At 37.3% G+C, this 23,623-nt stretch overlaps 4 protein-coding genes across 5 annotated transcripts; 1 reads left to right on the top strand and 3 right to left on the bottom strand.

Moving 5' to 3' along the window:
* Positions 1-3,747: 3,747 nt before the first annotated feature.
* Positions 3,748-7,491, top strand: LOC110803124 (spindle and kinetochore-associated protein 1 homolog). Its single transcript, XM_022008600.2, has 10 exons — positions 3,748-4,078; positions 4,171-4,295; positions 4,535-4,647; positions 4,761-4,842; positions 4,957-5,024; positions 5,143-5,248; positions 5,334-5,363; positions 5,507-5,620; positions 7,022-7,111; positions 7,189-7,491. Exons 1-9 carry the CDS (start codon positions 3,982-3,984, stop codon positions 7,097-7,099), a joined length of 813 nt encoding a protein of 270 aa, XP_021864292.1. The 5' UTR covers positions 3,748-3,981; the 3' UTR covers positions 7,100-7,111; positions 7,189-7,491.
* A 327-nt stretch (positions 7,492-7,818) lies between these two features.
* On the bottom strand, positions 7,819-8,533 carry LOC110803142 (putative lipid-binding protein At4g00165). The gene has a single exon (XM_022008623.2). It carries the CDS (start codon positions 8,384-8,386, stop codon positions 8,006-8,008), a length of 381 nt encoding a protein of 126 aa, XP_021864315.1. The 5' UTR covers positions 8,387-8,533; the 3' UTR covers positions 7,819-8,005.
* A 1,336-nt stretch (positions 8,534-9,869) lies between these two features.
* On the bottom strand, positions 9,870-14,910 carry LOC110803141 (vesicle-associated protein 1-3). The gene is made up of 8 exons (XM_022008622.2): positions 14,490-14,910; positions 14,215-14,285; positions 14,013-14,094; positions 13,503-13,618; positions 13,261-13,410; positions 13,137-13,178; positions 11,109-11,186; positions 9,870-10,520 (listed from the first exon to the last, which is right to left on the bottom strand). The coding sequence occupies exons 1-8, from the start codon at positions 14,539-14,541 to the stop codon at positions 10,407-10,409; spliced, it is 705 nt and encodes a 234-aa protein (XP_021864314.1). The 5' UTR covers positions 14,542-14,910; the 3' UTR covers positions 9,870-10,406.
* Positions 14,911-17,849: 2,939 nt separating this feature from the next.
* LOC110803139 (uncharacterized) lies at positions 17,850-23,505 on the bottom strand. Of its 2 annotated transcripts, none has more exons than XM_056837507.1 (5): positions 23,283-23,505; positions 20,537-21,633; positions 19,276-20,149; positions 19,112-19,198; positions 17,850-18,159 (listed from the first exon to the last, which is right to left on the bottom strand). In XM_056837507.1, exons 2-4 carry the CDS (start codon positions 21,503-21,505, stop codon positions 19,173-19,175), a joined length of 1,869 nt encoding a protein of 622 aa, XP_056693485.1. In that variant the 5' UTR covers positions 21,506-21,633; positions 23,283-23,505; the 3' UTR covers positions 17,850-18,159; positions 19,112-19,172. The 2 variants fall into 2 exon arrangements, with proteins under 2 accessions (XP_056693485.1, XP_021864313.2); XM_022008621.2 differs by having other exon boundaries at positions 19,112-19,178; positions 23,283-23,504.
* Between the last annotated feature and the right edge of the window lie 118 nt (positions 23,506-23,623).

Here is a 23,623-nt window from a genome sequence, read left to right as displayed (position 1 = left end):
TCTCTTATCTGGAATTTGGCTAACTCCTAACCCGAGATCACGACCGAGCTACTTTAGGGGACGATAAAGGCATTTCCTTCGGTGACTATTTTTTCTTTTTAGTTTTATGATATCATTTTTCTTATTTTTCTTGTATTTTTGTTTGCATTTGCCCAATCTTGCTAGCCATTTGAGCCTTGCCCTTCATTTCTTACTAGCTCATTACAAGCCGAATGCCCTTGTTTTATTTTCACCCTTAGAAGTGATAGTGAAGCTTAGTGGTATTGGGGTTTGAATTTTGAATTTTCATGAAATCTTGAGAAAGAAAAGACTGGTGAATTTCTATGGAAAGATTGGAAGTCATTGTGAATATTTCGTTGAATAAAGCAAATGTTTTGCATCAAAAATAAAGAAAAAGCCAAAAACATTGAGAAAAAAAAAGGGCATGTCGAAAAGTTTCATTTGAAACGCAAAACAAATAGAAAAGAAAGCAAAGAAAAGCTCAAAAAGATTTAGTTCGATTATAGTTTGTTGATTAAGCTTGGGGGAAGGCCCAATTGTCGGTATTATGTTTGGTTTTGGTTCATTTCTTGAGTGCCAAGTGTGGCCACGCTTCACTTTAGGATTTTAGCACCAAATTCCAAATTTTCCCACACCCTTACCCCTAGCCTAGAATTTCACCCTAAAAGTCCTTTTGACCTTAGAGAGTTGAGTCATTCTCGATGGAGGGAAGAGTTGGTCAAGCCTATGGAGCGAGATTGTCATTGCCGAGATTGTCGAGTACCCTAATGTCTATCTTTTTCCGGCACCTTCGCGGTGTCACGAGAAGTCATTCTTGATGGTGAATTTGAAAATAGAGGGGAGACGCGGTAAGATCGGTTGTGAGGGAATAGAAGAGTGTAAACTCTTGAGTTCGCTATGCTTTACATGTTAATCTTTCACCCAACCTTGTGACATCCATTAACATGCATTCGTTTATTGACTTAGAAATAATTGCATTCACTTTTGCTCTTTTCCATAATAAAAGCCCAATTCCTTGAACATTTGTTTTGTTTTACTTTGTTTTACTTTGTTTTCCATCTTTTTCTTTTACCCTTGCCTTGATTCAAATTTTGGAAGAGTTATGGGTGTTCTCTTCGGAAACCCTTGCGAGATCCCACTCGCCCTCATGAGCGATTGTGGGGTTCAAAGAACTTGTTGCATGTGCTTAAATGCAACCGTGATTCCTACGACAGTGAGTTAGTGTGCATTCTTGTAGTTCTTATTTTTGTATTTTTGATTTCGAATAATTAGGCTCATTCTCCTCCCCGTTTTCCGTTCTAGCTTTGCTTGGGGACAAGCAAAGGTTTAGCTTGGGGGAGTTTGATGAGCGACATTTATGTCGCTCTTAGCCTAGGATTTCATTTCATTTTATTAGGATTTTATTATTATTTTTACTTAGTTTTATCGTTTTTAGTTCGTTTGTCGCGTTTTTGCATTAATCGTATCATTCTCTCGTCTTGCGTGTATTCTAGCCGTTTTCGCTCTAAATGTGTATTTTATGCTCAATTTCATAGCATATGGTTATTTGGAGTGTTAACGTGCTAAATAATGTGATTTTTGGTTTAGACGATGATTTAAATGACTTTACGATTTGCAAAAATGTTAAACGAATTAAATATGTGAATTTCTGGTTTAATAATGCGTTTTCCGATTTTAATAATGTGCTATACGATTTTCTAGCGTGCTAGACGATCTTAGAATATATTTTACGATTTTGTTGATATGCTATACGATTTTGTTCATTGTGCAGCGACGAGCCAAGCTCGTGCTAGACGATGGGCAGCGACAGCCATGTAACGTGCAGCGACGAACCAAGCTCGTGCTAGACGATGAGCATCGGCAGCCAAGCAATGCCCATAGTAGCAGCAGCCACGCATCCACTGCTGCCTATCACTGCACCATAGCAGCACCAAGCAATCGTAACCCATCGTAGCAGCATCATCGTATTGCACCAACGCAGCACAACAAGATCATCGCAGCAACAATGCAGGCCACAAGCATAATCTAGCAGCGCACAGCGGTGCGCCCGCACCAAATGGGTGCGCCCTCACACTCACCAATCTTGCACTCGAAAACATTCTGCCTTGGACTGAATATTTGGAGTTCCCTTCCGGTGCGCCCGCACCTTCGGCGGTGCGCCCGCACCGGCCACCGTGTCTGTTCTATTTAAGCAGCAGCACAGCGAATTGACGAGGGAGAGCTGGGGTGTTTTAGGTCGAGCTCTTGGCTGCGATTAGAGAGCAGCGATTTAGGAGTAGTGTAGGATAGATTAGATTAATTAGAAACACAAATTCGTAGCTTAGAATCTGAATTTCGTTCTCCATTTTTCGAATTTCAATTTCAGTTTTGTGTTCTTCATTTTTAGCCTTTTTGTTCTTCATTTTAGTTTTGTGTTCCTCAATTTTCGAATGCATTCAACTCAATTCAAGGTATAATTCTCTCTCTTTTGTTTTAATTGTCTCTTTAATTATCTTTGTTCTTATTGTTTAATTAGTTTATGCTTTGTTATGTGATTTTAATTTTGAATCTTTTTTTTTGGTTGAATTTGTTGGATTTTACTTTGAATTTTCATGTTTGATTTTAGTTGATAGAATTAGTTTGATTTCCTTAACTAGTTTCATGATTAGGATTCGCTTTAGTTTAATCTTAGTTTTAATCATGTTAATCGAGTAGTTTTAGTCTAGAGGTTAGGGTTGAAGCTTTGGGATTGAATTTGGGGAAATCATAGGGAAATTCATGATCGATGTTGTGATTAAATGTGAGTTGATGATAGGATTTTCCATGACTAATTAGTTAGTAGTTGCAAATGCTAGTTGATTAGAATTGATTGGAATGCATAGTTTAGGTTTGGCAAGACATTGTGAACCTCTTTTATGCAAGTGAATAGTAGGTCTTATATGCAAGTGGTCTAGTTGAGGACTATGCGAAAGCTTTTCCATAGATTAGATGCTTCGCGTGCTCTATCCGAGAGGTGGCGAGCACGTCATTAGTTTATATTCCCCTATGCGTCAAGTCTTTGCATAATCATGATTGTTTTGACCTTGTTCTTCCCTTAATCCAATTTCCATTGCCGATTCCCGAAATCTCTAGAATTTCTTTACTTGTTTGTATTTCGTGCTTTTCTTGATTTCATTAGTTTAATACTCAAAACTCATTTTCCATTCGAATTAGCTTTTGAACGCATTAGATTGAAGAGTCAAACATATTCATTCTCTTGGGACGATCCCGAACTTACCGCTATAATCAATATAGTTGGTTAGTTAGGTATTCTTATAAATTTTGTTTGATTAGGTGATATTCGTATAACGACGCGAAAATCGCTTGTCACAATGCCACTGCGAGAAGGGAAACAACGTCAAGGGAAGGTGTGGCGTCCCTCGAGTAGTGGTCGCGTAAAACTTAATGTTGATGGGGCTTCTTTTAAAGATGTAGGTGTGGGGATGGGAGTGGTGATAAGGAATAAAGAAGGCAAGGTACTAAGGGCAGCTTGCCAACAGGTTAGACAACCTTGGGAGGTGGCGATAACATAGGCGAAGACCAAAATGAAACGATTGTGGAGGTTGAATGTGATAACTTGCAGGTAATCAACCTGGATAATGGTAAACAAGGCGATGGTACGCACTTTGGGATGATAGCTCGGGAAATATGCTTCATAGCTAGTTGTTTCAATTATGTCAAATTTTCACATATTTATAGGGAGGCCAATATGGGCATATGGCTGCTCACACAATGGCAAATCTAAGCCCGATTGAGTTAGGATGTAATTGCTTTTGACTTTTGCTTGATTAATAATGAAATTTAGCGAACCGTGGTTGTTTCCTCAAAAGAGACACATTTCCCGCCAAAGAACACATTTTCTAATTCATTCCTCAAAATCCAAATTCAAACCGATCTTCTCAATCATCATCAATCACTCGATCATCCGCAACAGTGACAGAAGCAGATAGCACTCGCAAAAGCATGGAAGCCAAAGAAGCAGGATCATCCTTAGAATCTATAATGTTATCCTTCAATACTCGCATTTCTGAGCTCCAAGAACTCATCATAGCAAGAAACAGTTACTATATTCTCTCTAATCTTTCTCACTCCATTTCCATTCAATTCGGATTGTATAATCGTTTATAATTCATTGTCAAACCCTAATTACAGTGTATCCGGCGGGTAGCGTCGCCGATCTCACGGCGGTTGATGTGGCGGTGAAAGCAATGGAGCTTCAAGTTCAGTCTATTAAGGATAGATTACGCGAAGAAACCCTCGCTCTCCCCAAAGCCAAGGTTTCTCTCCCTGACTCTCTCCCTTTCTCCTCTGCTGGTTAGGTTTTTTCGCTAGGGTTTATGATATCAAGTTTGAAGCTAGGGTTTTGTTTGATTGGATATTTGAGTTGGCATAGGCGAAGGTTTTCGATTTTTAATAATGGAGATGTGTGTAATTGGCGATGTAAGCACTCTAATTGACGAACTTAGATGATTAGCCATTGAAGAAAATTGAAGAATTATGATTTTGAAATATGCAGAAATTGATTGAAGCATCTCTTAAGCAGCAGAAAAAGCTGCAGGAGATGGCAATTCATGTTCCTTCTCACTTAACTGTGAAATCGATGTCTTCAGTACCTGACTCCAATTACCAGTGAGTCAATACTTTGATCGCCTAATGGTTCCTAAGTTGTGAAACGTTTATTCATGAAACTTATTAGTTTGGGAAGTTTTAGAGGATTGATAAGAATTTTTTTGTTGGTAAAGTTTGCAGTCTGATTCTTCTAAGGATGACCATTCGTCATTTGGTTCGTTGAAGGTTGAAGAGGAGCCTGTTGTGATGCACAAGGCAAGTTTGAATGTTTCATTGCTATTAGTCTAATATCATACGATCAATGTTTTGTTTAGTATAGAGGAATTTCAGTTATGGCCGATAATTAGTGATTGCTTTATATCCTTACAGGAAAAAAAGGGTCGGGGACCTCCACCTTTGTGGTACATTTCAGGAAACGAGCTTGAATCCCTATCATCGTTAAGTGCCTGTCAATCATGCTTTTTGCTTATGTTTTTGTCTTGTTGCTTGTGTATATGTTTTTACCATTTTCTTTATATGGAGTAGTTGCTAACTTTAGTTCCCGGTGATTAATAGTTACATGAGAGGAAGATTGACCCTTGAGAAAGTCAATGCTGCCATCAATGACATGGCAGCTTATGCTGAATCAACTGCCCAGCTTATCTCAGCCCCTAAAAAGAAGGTTTACTGCTTTACTCTTTGTTCGTGCTTATATATTCTGTGTTTTTGAGTCTTTTATACTAATTGCTGTACTTTTTTCTGTGAAGTTGCCCGAAAACATGTGGGAGAAAGCCTTGGTGAGTGAACTTTGTACTGCAATTCAGAACATCATATAATGAATTAGACTATCTCTTTTAAAAGGGAAAGAATGTGTAATTAAAGTCGAGACTTGTTTTCAACTTTCCATTTTCTTTTTTCACCTGTCTATCTTCCTATGCAGGAGCTGCGAGATATTGCAATGAATGAAGGAGTTAAAGGAAAACATTTTTTTCTTGAGAGTGACATAAAGGGACCTTCCCTAAAGCTTGACAACACCGGAAAAGCAATACTGACAGTGAGTCCCCCCCCCCCCCCCCGGTCTCCCCCACCTCTTGTTTTGTCACTTTGTGTAGTGTCACTGATTAGCGTTCTAATGTTTCTATGCATTGATGTCTAATAGTTAACCTTTATTTTGATAGCTACGATTCTATGAAGCATTAAGTATTGAGTATAAACCTCTAAAAGCCAATAGGTTCTCCTGTTGATAAGCAAGCAAATTAGTAAAGATTGTACTTCCACTAATTTTCCCTTGTTCAGCTGCATTGTCTAACGCAAGTAAAATTTAGTAGCAGTGTTATAAACACTACTGATCATCATGCTCTCTATGTAGCACACTACTGAACCTAAACTGTCTCTTTCTTTTAAGAATAAGAACTGATTATTCCATGACATTGCAGTGCAATTGTTGGACATTTTAACTGTATGCCATTCTTTGTGATTCTTCACACTCTGTGTTTCTTGTACCATTACTGCCGTAAACTTTAATGATAGACCAAAAATCGACAAATGAATTTTAAATGTTGTTTTGAGATTGGAGGTTGGGTAAAATAGTGTTGCAAAGATTATACTGCATTTTGCTGGAAGTTATTTCAGGTTTTTATCATGATGTAGAGATACTGCAATATTATCTGTTACCTGGACAAGTTTATGCATAACATAATTGCAGCATCAATTCCTGACCGAGTGCAAGTAGTTTTAAGTTTTAACTCTTAATGAACATGAGGTTTTGTTATATTGTGTACTTCATATTATTTCTGAACAGCATCTCTGTCTTGTGCCTCAACCCCTGCTATTGTAGGAAGTTAAGTGCATGTAAGAATTAGGGGTGTGCATTATTACTTCACCTGTGAAGTTTCAAGTCACCCCAAAAGACAATTGCTACTTTGACTCCCAACGGCCCGTTTGGAAGCCGGCCATATATGGTGTCAATGGGAATGAATTTGTATGAAAATTTGTAAGGAAAATCAATATTCATTCCCATGGTAATGCTAACTCACTCAAAATTATGTCCTTTTTCTTTATAAATTTTCATTACCACCCATTACCATTTGCGGAGTGGTATTAGGTGGGAATGCAAATTTGTGAAGAAAAACACCAAGTTTGAGACATAATTTCATTACCATGGACATCATGATGCTATTTTCTTGCCAAATTACACTTAGATTTATTACCGGCTACCAAACGGGCCGTTAGAGAAATCACGTGGAAGTGGTTTTTATGTTGGTCAAAGTGTCAAACTCGGTTTCCATCAGAATTTGTTTTCTCTAACTAAAGCATTGGGTGAATATTTTTTTATGGTATACCAAAAAGAAATTTTCAACGTACAGAACTTAGTTGAGCGTATTCTACTCTTGTTGATCTTGGAACATGAAAGCGCTACATGAATTTTTGATATTTGGTTCTTGATCTCTTACAGGTTCTTCGTCACCTAGGTCGTATAAGTGAGACAAGGGTTGGACATCACCGAGTGATTATCCTCTCAAAACCTCAATAAATTAGATATGGGGTACTTTTCGCTCTTGTTCTTCCTGATTCAGTGTTTAGTTTATGGACTGTAATTAAATGACTTTATGATACTTACAGTTGCAGGCACAATAATTCTTAATCAGTGGTTCAGAAGATGTCATGTAGAAAATGTTGTTAAAGTGGTGCGTAGTTGATTGTCAATCTCCATCATCAGAGTTGGGAGTAAGTTTACCTTTCTAGCTTTACTTGTTAGATATGTGTAATTGAGATATGTGTAATTGTTTATATACTGAATCACTTAAGTACTCGAGTTATCATTTAATCCCTACTATATATTTGGTTAGAAGCATCTGTAATGAAGATGCAAAGAGGCTCCCATTCAAGTTAGCACTTCATTAGATTTTCTGTTTGTTTTCTTAATTGCTTTATGGTCCAAATTTAGGCTGCTGTATCAGATTTCAGATTTGCGTGATTGGCTTTGTTGTTTTCACCTTGAAAAGATAAGTTCAGGAAAATAAGCTCGCAAACAGAAAAAATGTTCAGAAACAAAATTAAATTCAGTTGAGGGTCACTAAGTTCAGATATGTTCAATTTAGGTGTCACTGAGTTCAGATATGGAAACCAAAGTTCAAATTAAGGGTAAATAGAACAAAGTAAATAGAACTCAGCTAAACAGAACAAAGTAAATAGAACTCAGCTAAACAGAAGAGAGAAAATAAAACTCAGCTAAATAGAACGAAGCTAGAATAGCCAAGAAAATGGACCAAGTAGGCCTTGATTACCTAAAAGAAAGATGGACGAACAAACTTTTTAGATCTTATTCATTATACAGCGGAGATTGAAACATTATGATTCTAAACTGAAACTGAAAGACTTTTAAAGTAAAAGAAAAAACACGCTAAGAAGAAGAAATAGAGTTGATGATGTCCAAAATTTAACAGTTGAAACCTTCTGGAACCTTGTTTCCACAAATATTGAGCAGGAGATTGAGAGCAATAGGCACCTTAAGCTTGACGACACCCAACACATTAGCCTTAAGTGCTGTGCACAGGCACACTGCAGCCTCCAGATCAGCAATGCCCTTAATCAGGGTACAACATTCTGGACTCGGCTTTGTTCCAATTACTTCAGTAACCAAACCAAACCAGCTACCACATACCCCAAATTTAAGGGTATCTTTGGGACACTTTGGTTTTAGGCTTGAAGGTGGAGAGACTGTTGGCCATGCTGGGATACTGTGAGATGAAGCACAACTGAGGAACAGTATGTTGAAAATTATGAACAGAGCAATTACCTTTGAGCTCTGAAATTCCATTTTTATTTTTAACTTTTCATAAAAGCAATCTGCAAATGTAATCCTTATAACTTGATAAGTTTATTCTTTTCCATTTTTGTTTGAGGGAGTGGGGTTGGATGGTTTATGAGGATTGATATGATCAATGTTGTGTGGTCAGTGATTGATAGTTGATAGTTGATAGTTGATAGTGATACTCTTGTATCATCAAGTATTGTCACTTTCCTCCAACCTTCCATGACTGTCAAATCTCCATAATTTCACTAATACCCTTTTATTATACGGACTACTTGTCTACTTATCTTCTCCCATTCTCTCTCTACCACTCCTCCGTTTGATCGGGGTTATATACAACAACAACAACAACAACAACAACAACAACAAAAAAGCCTTAGTCCCAAAATGTTTTGGGGTCGGCTTACATGAATCGTCGTAGGAGAACGTTTGATCGGGGATATATGTTCGGAAAATCTAACCACTCTTTAATTGATCGGGCTGACTACGGGCCAGCTCTGATGCAGTGATGCCATGTTAATCTTTGCAAAACTTGTCCAGGAAAATTCTGTGCTGTGCCAGGTCAAATTTGGGCCAACCGGGTACTAGATCGGCCAGTGTTAGCCTTATTGAGTTGCCAGAGAAGTACGGAGTAAGAAGGATTCTTGTAACTATTGGCAACGCGAAATTGTAAAAAGAATGCCGAACATGCATTCTTATGATGGAAATATCAATTCGTGAACTATGGATAAGGATGCACAATGAACATAGTGCATCCATAGAACATATGTACACACACAGAACAAACATTGCGACAAAAGAACATTCCATATACTATTACACTTTTCAGGAATTAAGAATGAGCTTTGTTTGGCTGGCAAAAACCCTTCAATGAAAGGGGAAAAGGCGGTACTTGACCGTGTGTGAAGTGTGAACTGATCCTCAAAATTTCCATCAGAACTTCGGAAACCAGCATGTCTACGAACGCAATCCCAATATTATTCACATATTCATCAAAATCAACTTAATTGTTGTTGGCTCAAGGGATAGCCCCTATTTTCACAATCGAGTCTCTGAAGAGTTGACCACAAATTTTGAGTCTCTAAAAAGTTAACCGCAAAGCTAGTACTACGGACCACGTTTGATTTGATGATTAATGGCTTAAGGGGACATTGACTACAATGGTTGACTCTATACCTTTCTTGCGTAATTGAGACACCGGCAACTGGTTTAGTGAGACTGAGCTAGGTTTCGCGTGATTGAGTTTTGTAACAAAATTAAGAAAGCTACCAATGACGTCTTGGCCTAGTGGTTAAGACTGAGGGCCTGTGCACAATAGGTCTCGGGTTCGAATCCCCCCGCCCTCATTTGTAATTTATATTGCCCTTGTGGCTCATTCACACCCAAAAAAAAAAACCAAAACAAAATTAAGAAAGATGATTGGAATTACCATCACACAAAACATGGGAGAGGTGATGCATTATTATATACGCCATAACAATGCAAGCACTAACACAATAATGAGATTCTCATAGTGCTAGATTGTAAGCAATTCACCATTATTCATTCAGACAAGTGAAACAAATACTACAAAAATTCATCCAAGAGTCAGTTCAGGGAATAATGAAGATGGACCGGGTTGCGAAAGGGAGGACAGTATTGGCAATTCTCCGTGGAGTTTCTTCGCTCTGTCGTCCTCTCTCTCTCTCCTGAAATGGAACCCAGGGATGGAGAATCGGACAAAGCACACCAAAGCATGGGACTATACTATAGACTAACTCCGGCTAAACAGAGTGCTGCACTAAAAAAAGACCTAAGACAGTATAGTAAGATTCACCCCTCCCTCCCAACCCTCAAAACATGTACATTGCTGATAAAAACAGATGCACAAAACCAGATCTAACTGCCAGTGTGTCAAATGAAATAGATTATCCAAGACATACACTACAAATTTTTTACAGTTTTGACGTTGATGCATCCAAGTAGATAGATGATCTGCACATTTGGGCCGGCCTCCAGAGAACCAAATTCACATATATTGTCAAACCTATGTTCTCTTCATCCAGTACCCAAGGAGTATGCTCAGAATACCGATCAACACCACCACATATACCGACACACCACCAGAACGCCTTCTACCGATTTCTCTTTTCATCATATCCTGTTTTAAGTGTTTATTATGTCAGGTAACTGTCAAGAGTTGCATAATGCTCTTGAAATACAGCAATTTAGTCAAACCAAGAAAACAAGTTTTGTAGTACTCGTACCAAATATAGAATATTTGCCACAAAGATTGTAAGAGCATCTCTAATGGTAAGCTAATTTGACAATTAGCTTGTTATGCCACATAAGATTTCAAGCTATTTTATGTTCTAGCTAATTTATGCTCCAATGGCTAGCAAATAGCTTGTTATTTAAATTGATCCTACTTGTTCCACTTGTCAATTATTTATTTAGCAAATTTTGGAGCTAGTTGTCAAGCAAATTAGCTTGTTTAAGCTAATTTGCTTGGCCAAGCTAATTTATTATCTTCACTCCAATGGTCTAGCTATTAGCTTGAAACTTTTATAAATTTCAAGCTAGTCCCTAGCTACAACCATTGGAGATGCTCTAACAATTGCAGGGGGGGGGGGGGGGATATGAGTCAGGTTGAATGTACATGTCATCGGATTTTGCAAGAAAAAGAAAATACCCGAGTAACAAAATGAGAAGCCTAGATAAAGCGTCAAACACAAGTGAGGCAACATACCAATTCCTGATGAAGTTTCTGATTCTGTTGAATGGCGGAAGCTTTCTCATTAGTCAACTTTGATATCATAGACCGTGCCTGGAACATACATGTCCGTTAGAATTCTAACCGGAAGATTAAAAAAATCATCAATATCCTGGAATGACATATTCGTGTATAGATATTGCCTCCTGATGAGGTCCTTTTACTGTAATACCATCAATGTTAATCATATAAAATAAAAACAATTTGTAACAATGAATTCACACTCCCTCGATAAATAAGACCACACTAGGCACACCGCAAATATGCTGCAATATATATATCTCTATCATAAAAACTAAGCAGGTAATATTAAAGATAGCTTATCAAACCCTAAAAGATAAGAGAAAGTTATAGCTTTTGAAAATAATACAACTAGAACTAAGAAAGTTGCTTAAATATCATCATTTTCCTGTAACCAGGCAAAAAGAATTTAAAGATAACACTTGTGAATACTGATACGAATCTATATTTCCTATTAATATGGCCCTAAATACGAGAACAGTTAAAGCTATGGACAATATCACAAAAATGCAACTAGATTCTATAAGCCCTCGGAGCATGAACAATGGATATGAACTTTCATTCAACATTTGGCACCACTTTATCCATGAAACATGAGTAACTGGATTAGCAATGATTTTGCAAGTGTATTTTTCTAAGATAGTACCGAGTCTTTTGTATATCTAGAATGTAGAACACAGCACACTGGCACAGAACCCAATGAAGCAGCCATACAGATAAGAAATTTTTTTCTAAAAGTCAATATGTGACACCCCAAAATTAAGGATCATCATCAGAAATAAAACTGCCATCAATAAGCCAAAGTGTTTCTTAACTGTGGCTTTGAAAGACTTACAAATTCTGGAAGTACACACAATACAGCTCCATATTTCTAATTAACCCAGACAGACAAGAACAAATGATTTGGCGGGAGAATCAACCATAGATATGAATCATGGAAACATGATATGTTATATAGAACCTCATTCTTTGAAACAAGTGTTTGGTTATTAAAACATACGGATTAAATGACTAAACCAACATCTTATTCCATTTTGTAAATTGACCCCTCTCTTCACCCCCCCCCCCCCACCACACACACACGCCAACACTATTTGTACATGCAAACCCCAAAGGTAATTTTAAAAAATTTCAACCGAACGTGTAGTATGGGTTTATGATTTAACCCATACCTACCCAGTACCTCATACCATACTCCGAACCCAATTATCACTTTAGATTACTGTTTTCCACCCCCAATCCCCTGGCTGTCAAAGAAATGCAGCAGCAAAACAGAGAAACAAATGGACTGTTTGTGAGTCTGTCTACACAGTACTATTTCCAAATGTAAGTTCCTAAAACAGCAGAAATAGACCAAAAAGGCCACAAGGAAAAAAAACAGTTCTTGTACTCATAATCTTCGAGACATGGAGAAAAGCCATCAGAACTTACTCTTTGTTCGGATAGCAAGATAGAAGGGAAAGGAAGGGGGGGGGGGGGGTGGAGCTCAATTTTTTACTCCAACCTCTGCAACTACGGGGAGATAGTGTTTATTAAAGAGGGAGGAAAGTTGTAAAAATTATATCTCGTTAGTGAACTTGTTCACCTCCCTTTCTCTCCTTTTCCTCTTATCCAAACAAAGTGTTAAGCATCATAACAAGTCAAGTAACCTCATAACAATAGATGTCTTCCACCATATACGGAGTAATTAACATTGAGAAACAGGCATTGTACAGTGTACAGTGTAATCAGAGCATGAACTAAACAACAACACAAAGCAATACTATATGTCTGACATTTCTTATAAAAATATTACTCTATACCATACAGTGATACAGCACCATTGCTAGTTAATTCAAGCATTGTTCACAAAATAAGTTTCCTTTCAGGTAACATAATTATAAAATCAAGCTCCTTTTCAATTTTAAGTTAGCAGAACAAACAGTGTCCCAGTGACAGCAAATGAAATGTTTCCAAATAGTTAAGTAGACAAAGGGAATTTACCTCGGAATCTTTCTCTTTAGATCCTTCAAGAGACCTTGTTACCTGTAATCACCAGCTCCAAAAATTAACCAACTTGGAAATAAGCACTCAGTAATTTACAAAATCGACGCTTGAACACACTTACAGCTGCCGCCAATGCAGCCTGTTCATTTTCATCTTCACGAGGTGGAGATCCTTCCTCTGATTCTTCAGGGACTGGTGAAGGAGGATTAGCAGGAATGTATATAACCCTCAACTTGAATTCCTCCACAACCTTCCCATCATCCTTGTTAAACTGAATTTACAAATAAAAGGTCAGCCAACTTTAAGAACAAAATAAGATCTAAGATCCATCCCATACATAATGGGATCAAAGCAGAACCATACCATCTCAGACGTTATGTCTTTTGCTGTAATGCCATCAGGCGCCATAGCACTCTGAACCTGGAATTTGTCCCTGCATTGCATATCAAGTGGAGTTTCTTTCTGGGATTGCATCGTAACTACAATGTGCAATTGGAAATCACAATTAATTTACACTGTAAAACTAATGATCAGGAATAGAACTGCAGAACCATGGTCAACACAAGCCTCAAATAGCGCATATGAGTCGGAGTTTGCTTATTCAACTAGCATTTATAGTAGGACAGCATAACACGAATTCAATCCTAGAGCTCAACCAGATCTTCAGATTACAAATCTACTAGTAGAAAACAGCTTGGATCACCAACATGATTCTACTTTCAACCCAATTATAATCCACGGATCCTAGCACAACCAACCTCATTTATGTAATTCCAGATTTGTTATGAACTACTCTTCAACAACATAATATAAGAATATGAATATGAATATGAATATGAATATGAATATGAACATTATACAATAAAACATTACCTGTAACATCACATGTTGCTCCAGGTAACACAACCCCAGTATTGGGACGCACACAATACTTCTTGGGATTAGTTGTTTTAACCTTTATCAACAAAAACACAGAAACATTAATCAAATCATTGAAAAAAGCTCCAATTATAAGATTAATCAACAATCATATGAACAAATAAATTATAGGAAAGACTTCAAAACAAAAACCCACCTTAAATGCAACATATTGGCTTGTCTTGTTTGTCAAACGCATAGAACAAGAGCTCTGCTTCCTCAATTCAACTTCAAAAAACCAAAATCCAGAACAACCCCACAAAAGTTTAATCAAAACCCATCTCAAAAATCCCCAAAATGCATACAATTAACATTTAAACACAGACAAATTATTACAAATAACCCAGAATTACCAAGAAACGCTACAAATTAGGTTAATAAACAAAACAAAACAAAATTTTAATCAAATAGGAGAGAGAAAATTTGACTTACAAGGAAATTTGAGCTCGGTGGGTTCAATATGAAGAAGATCCCCAGTACTCATGACTCCGAATTTCAATTTCTCCTTTAATTTTTCTGGGTAGTAAAATCCCTAAAATAGAACTTTCGAGAGGAAATTGAAATGAAAGAAAACAAATACGAGTACAATCTTGCTCAAAATGAAAGCCCCTAAACTCAAATTTTACTTTACGTACTTTTTTTATTTTCCTTTTTCTTTTATGGGTTTTTTCTTTGTTTATTATTATGGTATCTCATGTCACCTTCACCTTTGTGGGAAGGAGCTTCTTTTTAGGTTTTTAGAAAACTTTGACGAATTTAAATTATTTAATGGATTTTGACTAAACTATCCTTACAATTTCAAGAAATTTACGAGGGATTCTTGTTTGGGAGACTGAATCTTTGAGGAGTAGAATGGTAAATGGAGTTGCTGGCAGAAGGTTCTTTAAAATGGTGGGTGTTTTTTTTTATATTGGGAGTTGGACGGGGTAAGGAAAATTTGGCTCCCACCAAAAAGCAAAGACTAAAAAATGGTGAATGCAATAAGATACGAAATGACCATCAATGGCTTAGGACTTAGGAGTCAGTTACAATCCTAATTCGGATAAGATTTAGAGTCCTATTTAAAAAGTAGATCATTTTTTTTTCTTCTAATATTTACTATATTAGTATAAGTAGTTGTCATGCTAATTGGAACATTAAGGTATTAATCTTATATGCACGCGCGCGATGCGTGCGAAAGTGTATATATATGTGATGTTGTTCTTGTTGTTGTTGTTTTAATTTAAAAATAAATTAGAAATCTTATTTTTTATTGTCCGAAACCAATAGTAATCCTACATGGCGCTCTAATATATGTTATTGTTGTTGTTGTTGTTGTTGTTGTTGTTGATCAGAACATATATGTACTGATCATGTTTAGATCAGAACCGACATGTCTAGATCGAAATCGATTTTTATAGATCATGTGTAGATCAGAACTGATATGTCCAAGTTAGAACCGATATATACAGATCGTGTCCAGATCAGAACCAAAATGATCAAATCATGTCCAGGTCATAACCGATATGTCCAGATCATAATCGATATGTCCATATCAGAACCGGTATGATCAGATCATAACTTATATGTATAGATCCTGTCCAGATCAGAACCGATCTGTATAGATCGTGTCTAGATCAGAACTGATCTCTACAGATCATGTCCATATCAGAACTGATCTCTACAGATCATGTCCAAACCATAATTGATATGTACAAATCATGTCCATATCAGTACCGGTCTGTACGGATCGTGTCCGGATCAGAACCGGTCAATACAAATCATGTCCAGATCAAAACTGATTTGTACATATCATATCTATATCAGAATCGGTATGGGTAGTTCATGTCGAGATCATAACCATTATGTCTAGATCATAACATTCATGTCCAGATCAGATCATTATGTGTAGATCAGGTCCGGTATGTGCAGATCATGTTCAAATCAGAACCGATCTGTACAACTCACATCCAGATCAGAACCAATCTATACCGATTATGTTAAGATCAGAATCGATCTATATAGATCTAGATCATTTCCAGGTCTGAACCAATCTGTACAGATCAGAACTCATACGTCTAGATCAGAACATGTATGTCCAAATAATATCTAGGCCAGAACCATTATATCCATATCAGAACTAGTATGTCCAGATAATATCCAACTCAGAATCGGTCGGTCCAGATCATGTCCAAATCAGAACTGATCTTTCTATATCATGTCCAAATCAGAACTGATCTATCCAGATCATGTCCAAGTCTATCAAATATATGAAATAGTTCAATAATGACTAAAATCAAATAATAATGTGTAGTTTATAATAACAAAATTATTAATTTGAATATAATTTATTTTATTTGTAAATCCTTTTAATATTAATAATTGTAGTTTTTATTTAAATCTTAATTATGAAAAATCAGATTAGTTCCTATCACATCAAATCATAAAAAATAAGTTCAGATCATATCAGATAAGGAAATCAAGGTGAACTAAATGGGGCCTTAGTTCCATTACAAAATAAATTAAACGAATGGTAAGAGATTTAATTGAAAAATTACTTGGCATAATAAATGATATAGTGTAACTGTGTAGTTGATAAACTTAATGAATCATTTCACTTTTTTGGACTACATGTAATTTGGTCAAATGTTGAACCGAAGAAGAATCTCAAATTTTAATTATTCAAAGTGACAATCGAGCATCGTCCGATCACACTAGTTTTGTCATCTAAAAAAGAACGGATGAAGTATATTGTAAAGTTAATTAAATTAATCACATCGTTGAAGTAAAAGTGTGTAGCCACTCGAACGGGTCGAGCAGGTTGAGCAAATTGTTTTTGTATCGATCGTGTCAACAATTAAGCAAGTAGTGGATAGTTTTTCCAACAAAGACAAATGCAGATGGATAAAGGTAAAGGAAAGGAAATTACTCCCTTTGTTGTTGGTGGTTCAACAATTGCTAATGCGATAGAAATTGTTGAAGTTGAAGATGGGGAGATTACCAACAACTGAGGATTGATGCAAGTTTGTTTTTTGGGAAACGCATAATGAAGATGAAGATGATTTCGCGTTTTAGGTTTTTTGATTGTACAAAAATTTTCAATATAGGTGTTGTATAGTTTCTAAGACAAAGGAATATATTAGGAGATTTGCAATGCGGGGTTGGGTAGTAGGAATTACTCTTTTTGTCAAGTTTTTGGTTACGAGTGGGGGTCAATCAAAGGGATTAGGTCCAGGTTCAGTTTGATTTTTGGTTTTCGGCCTCATGTTTGAGGTTTTTAATCTGTACCTTTTCCCTAATTAAATAATATATATTGACGGTTTGTGTTAAAAAAAGTCAAGCAACACCAAACCCTGAAGACAAATACTTGAAACAAAATCACTCGTAAACTAATTCTCAACAAGACAGTAGAAACAAAGAAAAAGAAACAATACTACAAAATGACTAGCAAAAAGTCGCAATCTCAGGCAAACATACCCATCCTAAAGGAGAAAGTCTTTGTCACAAGTGACTTGTGTCCATATGGACACAAGTGAGTACCAATACAGAATATGTTTGTACCAATACAAATTATGTGAATTGGTGATATTTCTAAGCAATTTTGCATTTTGGTACTCACATATTATATGTTGGTACTCAAGATGGTTGTATTTGAATCACGTGTGTCCATATGGACACAAGCCACTTGAAGTTTAAAAACCCTCATCCTAAAGAGTCTATATACAATATTCCCTTAAACCACTACAAAACAGAGAAAGGACTAACAAAAGCGGGAGGGGGGGGGGGGGGGGGGGGATATGGTTGGGCAAAAAAGAGAGAGCTCATTTTGAGCAATGCAATCGCTACAGTTGAAATGTTCTTCACACAAATGCTCCAAACTTGGTTTAACCGGTATAAGGACTGTCTAAAAATCTGAAAAAAAAAAAAGACAAGGTAACAGAATTGCAGATATGGCACAAGTTTTACATCTAAATACAGTGACTTGAGACCAAGCCTGCAGCTGCGGTAAAGGGCTGCTGATGTTCGAAATTGAAGAAGATGAAAGGATCGGTTTTCTTTTATGATGACATTTGCGCCGTATAAGTATGCAGGAAACCGATTCTATCATCTCAATGCATAGTGCCTGTACCAGAAGACAAGAGGATTTTGATCAATCACAAATACATAAATAGATGCATGCGGACTTGAGGACATTCAATTTGTGAAAGTTATTAATCTGTTCATTTTGAATAAGGACATGTATGCTCTAACTAGATCTTTAGAGCTCCTTGCTAGTTTAATTGCACCGTGCTCAAACTATTAAACCACAGTTCTGACTGCACTCTTACGTATCTACTAGTGTTGCAAACAATTCAAGCTGTCACTCAAATATATAGAACATTAGCTTGTAACTAGCTTGTAAATGTGTTAGTATAAATACTGTATACTAGTATTATTTCACATTATCACAACATTAATACAATCCTCTTGTTTTTCTCTCTCAAAGCCACGAGCTCTCCAAGGCCCAACAATGGCTTCACTCTTCTCTCCTTCCTTTCTTCTTCTTCTTTCCTCAATTTTAACATTAGGTGAGTGCAAATTGAGATTTAAGCAGCGTATTTTAGAAGTTGGGTCTCCTGAAGCAGCTTAATACGATTCTTTAAACTTGGGTTTTCTTTTACGCCATCCTTCTCAATTAAGCATTAACCTTCTTACCTTGAGTGCTCATGTTCGGATGTTCCCATAATTTTGTTTTATTTTCCGAGGGGAATGCAGGTGTTCCCATATAAAATTAAATAAACAAATCCATTAATTGTTTTACCTTCATGCCAATGCAATGCATATCCACCTCCACACAAAGCCAATTCTTTTGTCATGAATTACTATCATTGATAAGATAGGAACAGGCACGAGCAATAGAATACTTAAAAACCTCATGTTGACAACTACTAGTAGCAAAACTCCGGGAAGTGATTGTGGCACACCTTATGTGAGTAAAGCAGTCTTCTGTACTCTCACATAAGGTGTGCCACAATCACTTTTCCAAACCCTCTTTCACTCAAATGCATAATTCTTAAGATCAACATGGATCATACCTAAGTCCCAAACACACAAAACTGGATAGAGCGTCCTGCATTGCTTGCACCAGTCATCAGCTCAGCTCTGCACAAACAATATGTTCTCTAGTTATTGGTTTATTACTAATGAAAGCAGATAATACTCAATTGAGGAGCTATGGAGAACTGAAAATTTATATTACCTTTTATAGAAGGTTTATTATATTTGCTTTTCCGTTTTTGGTCTTTATTCCAGTCAAAATCTTCTCTTTCTATTTCATGGTTGTCGTTATCTCCTCCATCACTTTCACTTGCTGTTTCCCATTCAGAATCATCAGTCTCATGACCAGAATTGTCACCAGCACCAGCCTCACCATGAACACCTCCATGCTTCATAGCTGCTTCCCTAAATAACCAAGCTGCACGCATTTGCTTTTTAACTAAGCGTTCAGCATAGTCAGGAACTTTATTTTGCCTCAATGAGAGGTCAGGATCATTCGACTGACAGCATTCGTTAATAAATAAAATAGCATCTAATAAGCTCTCCTTAGCAAACCCAAGCATGTCATAAGCCTGAGCTCTTCTCCAAAGGCTTTTAGCATGACGATTGACAGGGTTATGTAGACAAAGAGCACGTGTAGCATCACTTATAGCAGCCAAGGGTTGTTGCAAGAGCAGGTGGCATTGAGCTCGATTACTATATAAGACAACTCTCTCTTTCTTTGATCTCATTGGACATAATGACAAAGCTTCTGAATATTTAGCTGCAGCCCCAGCTATGTTTCCAGCAGAGAATTGTGAATTCCCCTCAAGCTTGACCACCAAGCCAGCTGCCTGTTTAATATGCAAGTCCTCTTTCGGCATGTTCTTCTCCAACTTCAATCTCTGCCTCGCACTCAAAACCTCCTCAATTTGTTCCTTTATGTCGTCACTCAGAGAGTTGCGACCAGCTGCTGATGTGAAATGAACAACACATTCCGGAAGAACGTTAACAATGGAATCTCCCAACTTTTTGTGATCCCCAAGGGTTGAGATCTCTGAAAGATCCAGTAAAGCAGGTACTGCCTTCTCAAAAACCTGCAGGTCCGAATGTGAAGTATTTATGCACATGAACATATAATTCCTTTGAAATATTTTGGATCAATCATGAAAAGGTTCAGAATAGAAAGTAGCATCATCCCCAAAAACAAAATTATGCTGTCCTTGTCGACCTATCATAAATTATATATTTATATACATAAGTTCTCCGCTTAACAAGATGGAACACCAACCAAAAGAGATGGAATGTAAAAACTATTAGCCAAGATTGACTTTTGGAAGCATAGATCTCTTCTCTCAAGCTTACAGAATATAAGGCTCTCCGAGTCTACAAGGGGAATGATATGATTCACATTAGAAAGTTCACCTATACTTTTATAGTATAGTCACCATCAAGATTGTATAAACAACAGCGCAGAACATTACCTTGTGACAAGTGCTTGTATCTTGGAGTAACCAAAGAAGACAGTCAACAGCCATATACTGCCAATCGTCTGAGGAGCGAGCAATATTGCACAGTGCTTCAATAACTCCAGGACAGTTAGCAACAGGTCCCCGGCCAAGTTTATGGTGACAAATTGTCCGTAACAAACCGATCCCAGCAGGCGAGTTTTCATTAACAAGTCCACCCCACATGCCTGGCAATTTTGAGAGGAACTCGGGCTTGCATATTGTAGGAAGGAACTCAGGTTTGAAGGCAAAGCAGTTTATCAGTTGAAGGGACCAGCATTGCAATTGACTTGCCCATTCCTCTGCCTTCCTGGACTCCATCTCAACACCTCCCATGCCACGTGTTAGCAGATCACAATGATAACTAAGTCTTCTGTCAACATACTGATAAAAATGTGTGTAAACGATTTCTAAGCAACTCATTGCCAGTTGAATAGATAACTCAAGAATTTCACCATGACTTGCTATGGCAGAAAAAGTACTAGCATAAGTGGCCAGGTGTCCAAGAGCCCGAACTGCTACCCTCTGTTCAACCCAAGTCAACCTCCCTCTCAGAAGTTCAACTAAAGGAGGTATTACTCCAGCATGAACAGAAGATTCAGAAAATTCCTCCATATTCATAGTGTATGAACCAATTATATGGGCAGCATAGTAAGGAATGTAAATATTCTGATCATGAGAAAGCCACCGACGATTCTTTAGGCCTTTCCATATAAGAGCCGACATACATTCAAATATTCCCAGTTCAATGAACTCAGGGTCATTCGGATGTGCCATGGCAGTGTTCCAAAGGCCACTTATAGGAAGAACCTGACCATCATCATCTTGTGAAGGAAGTTCTCTGAAAAATTTGTGGATGCTAGCTCTACGCTTGCTTGGGTTTCCCTCCTTCATTACACAGAAAAAGCATCCAGGGTAAGGACAGTCCTGAGGTATTTTATCCATGTCCACTGTTCACAACTCTTTAATGAGTCCAAGCTAGCTCTTCATGAAGTTACAAGCTTATAACCTCAAGGCTGCAAGGTTATAGCTACTGACTCAGCATCCAGCTGAAAATGAAATACAGTCCTCCCCTGCGCATAGAAAAAAAAATTAGTTTCGTCACAAATCTCACAATGTGCTTAGGAAACAGAAAATCTAATGCCGTTTTTCTTTATTTCAAAGAAAGGTCACCATTCTTGTTGAGCTCAACAGCTCATCATATCATACTCATAGCCACTTCAATTAGCACGATAAAGATCACTTTCTAGTTGCTACTATCAATGAGCTCACACTTCTAGCTAGGACTATAGAAAAAGGTAAGAAATTACATTTAGATGCAAAGGGTGAAGAAAAAAAGAACATGACTAACAGGGAATATCCCCTTAGTAGGCCAACACTCTTTTGTGCTAGAACACATAGGGTGTGTTCAGAGGTAGCGATTAAGGTAGCGGGTAGCGTTTTGACCTGAGTAGCGGGTAGCGTTTTGACCTGAGTAGCGGCTAGCGTTAGTGGTAGAGGTTTGCTAGATTTTCACAAACGTTAATTTTAGTAGCGTTCTATCAATAACAAGTAGCGGTGCAAGTAAATCTCATTCTCCTCCCACGTGGGCCACATCCACACTTCTCCTTCCTCTCCTCTGATAATCCATCCCCTGTTAATTTATGAAATTCCTCCATCAATTTGTAGCTTATTTTTTAGCTTCCTCACAACCAGGTTGTTCAACTATGGAGTGTAGGATGAATTTGATGACAACCATAGGGTTATGTGTTGTACTACGCATCCTACACCCCCTAATTATTGAATTTGATATTGATATCATGAACATGGTAATTGTTACTAATGAGGAGAGCCTGTGGCTGGATTTGTGTTGTTTTTGTTTCTTATTCTATCAATCCTCTTCAAATCTCATACTGTAGTAGTTATCAAATTAGTGTTTTTTTTTGTGAGGAATTATTGTTTTTGGCGACAATGACGTTCTCCTACGACGATTCATGTTAGCCGACCCCAAATCATTTTGGGACTAAGGCTTTGTTGTTGTTGTTGTTGTAGGAAAGATATTGTTTTTGTGTTAAATTGTACTTCATATCATTAATTAGTCAAATGGTAATTAATTTTATTTAAATTTACAATTTCAACAGCTAGTTTTGTCAAACACTCATACTATGAACCGCTACTTTGACAGCTAACCGCTACCCTACCCTAACGGCTACCCGCTACAGCTAATTTTGCCGAACAAGGCCATATAGACAGATGAATCAGGTTGCATACTATGTTTTCTTTACAATACAAGACCGATTGTTTTGAACTACCATTTGCTACCAACTAGTCAATAGTCATACAACCAAATTTGTTCCTACTTGGCTCAAAACCCAAGCTGCAAAACCCCTTATGCAGGATCGGCCATTGTTGGTGAAAAAGGCAAACTCGATATCCCAAAACATAAGCACGAGATCAGTATATTCAGGCCACAATAGCATCAAGAGCAAAATTTAATGGCCACCGCCATCCAGATTAATTACACAAACGAAGTAATTTAAGCTTCCAAATTAATTACAGAATAAGAAAAAAAAATTGTGCGCAGAATTGAGACAATAGAACAAGGACATTGAAATTAACTTGTGGCCACGACTTTTACCAACCCATTTCCAAAAAAAAAGAAGCCATAAATCATGCAAATTACAAAGAAATGAAGAACTAATTTCTAGAAAGTTGCAAATAGAGTAGGACAAATTGGATTCACCTGGAATGTTTAAATGCTCTGATTTCCACGAATCTAACGGTCAATTTGATTATGTGATAGTGAAGGAAGTTGAGAGTGAAAGTTCCTCGTTGATTTTTCTGGGAAATCTAGTGTTGTTGAACGGGGAGAAAGAGAGAGAAAAAGGGGGGGAGAGGAGAGAGAAAGTAGCTAGAGACAGTGATTAATAATTTTTGTCTCTGTTTGGGCATACGATTTAATTCGAATGAAGAACGGTAATACTTGTCTAAATTATTGATGGTACCATGGCACTCATAGCCCCACTAATTCCTCATAGGATGATAGGACCCCATCTCGTTCAATTATGTAATCTAACTTGGCTT

Source organism: Spinacia oleracea, chromosome 2 (assembly GCF_020520425.1).
Source record: "Spinacia oleracea cultivar Varoflay chromosome 2, BTI_SOV_V1, whole genome shotgun sequence".
Taxonomy (NCBI): domain Eukaryota; kingdom Viridiplantae; phylum Streptophyta; class Magnoliopsida; order Caryophyllales; family Amaranthaceae; genus Spinacia; species Spinacia oleracea.
This window is presented reverse-complemented; position numbering and strand designations above follow the sequence as displayed.

What these genes read in the sequence shown, in the direction of transcription:
- LOC110803141 (XM_022008622.2), bottom strand. Translation starts at nt 14,541, where the DNA reads ATGAGTACTGGGGATCTTCTTCATATTGAACCCACCGAGCTCAAATTT. An exon ending in AGCAACATGTGATGTTACAG is followed by an intron (nt 13,619 to 14,012) that starts GTAATGTTTTAT and finishes TGCACATTGTAG; the next exon opens with TTACGATGCAATCCCAGAAA. An exon ending in AGAAACTTCATCAGGAATTG is followed by an intron (nt 10,521 to 11,108) that starts GTATGTTGCCTC and finishes CACTTAAAACAG; the next exon opens with GATATGATGAAAAGAGAAAT.
- LOC110803142 (XM_022008623.2), bottom strand. Translation starts at nt 8,386, where the DNA reads ATGGAATTTCAGAGCTCAAAGGTAATTGCTCTGTTCATAATTTTCAAC.
- LOC110803124 (XM_022008600.2), top strand. Translation starts at nt 3,982, where the DNA reads ATGGAAGCCAAAGAAGCAGGATCATCCTTAGAATCTATAATGTTATCC. An exon ending in ACTCATCATAGCAAGAAACA is followed by an intron (nt 4,079 to 4,170) that starts GTTACTATATTC and finishes CCCTAATTACAG; the next exon opens with TGTATCCGGCGGGTAGCGTC. An exon ending in TCGCTCTCCCCAAAGCCAAG is followed by an intron (nt 4,296 to 4,534) that starts GTTTCTCTCCCT and finishes TGAAATATGCAG; the next exon opens with AAATTGATTGAAGCATCTCT.
- LOC110803139 (XM_056837507.1), bottom strand. Translation starts at nt 21,505, where the DNA reads ATGGATAAAATACCTCAGGACTGTCCTTACCCTGGATGCTTTTTCTGT. An exon ending in ATACAAGCACTTGTCACAAG is followed by an intron (nt 20,150 to 20,536) that starts GTAATGTTCTGC and finishes TCGGACCTGCAG; the next exon opens with GTTTTTGAGAAGGCAGTACC. An exon ending in TAATAAACCTTCTATAAAAG is followed by an intron (nt 19,199 to 19,275) that starts GTAATATAAATT and finishes ACCAATAACTAG; the next exon opens with AGAACATATTGTTTGTGCAG.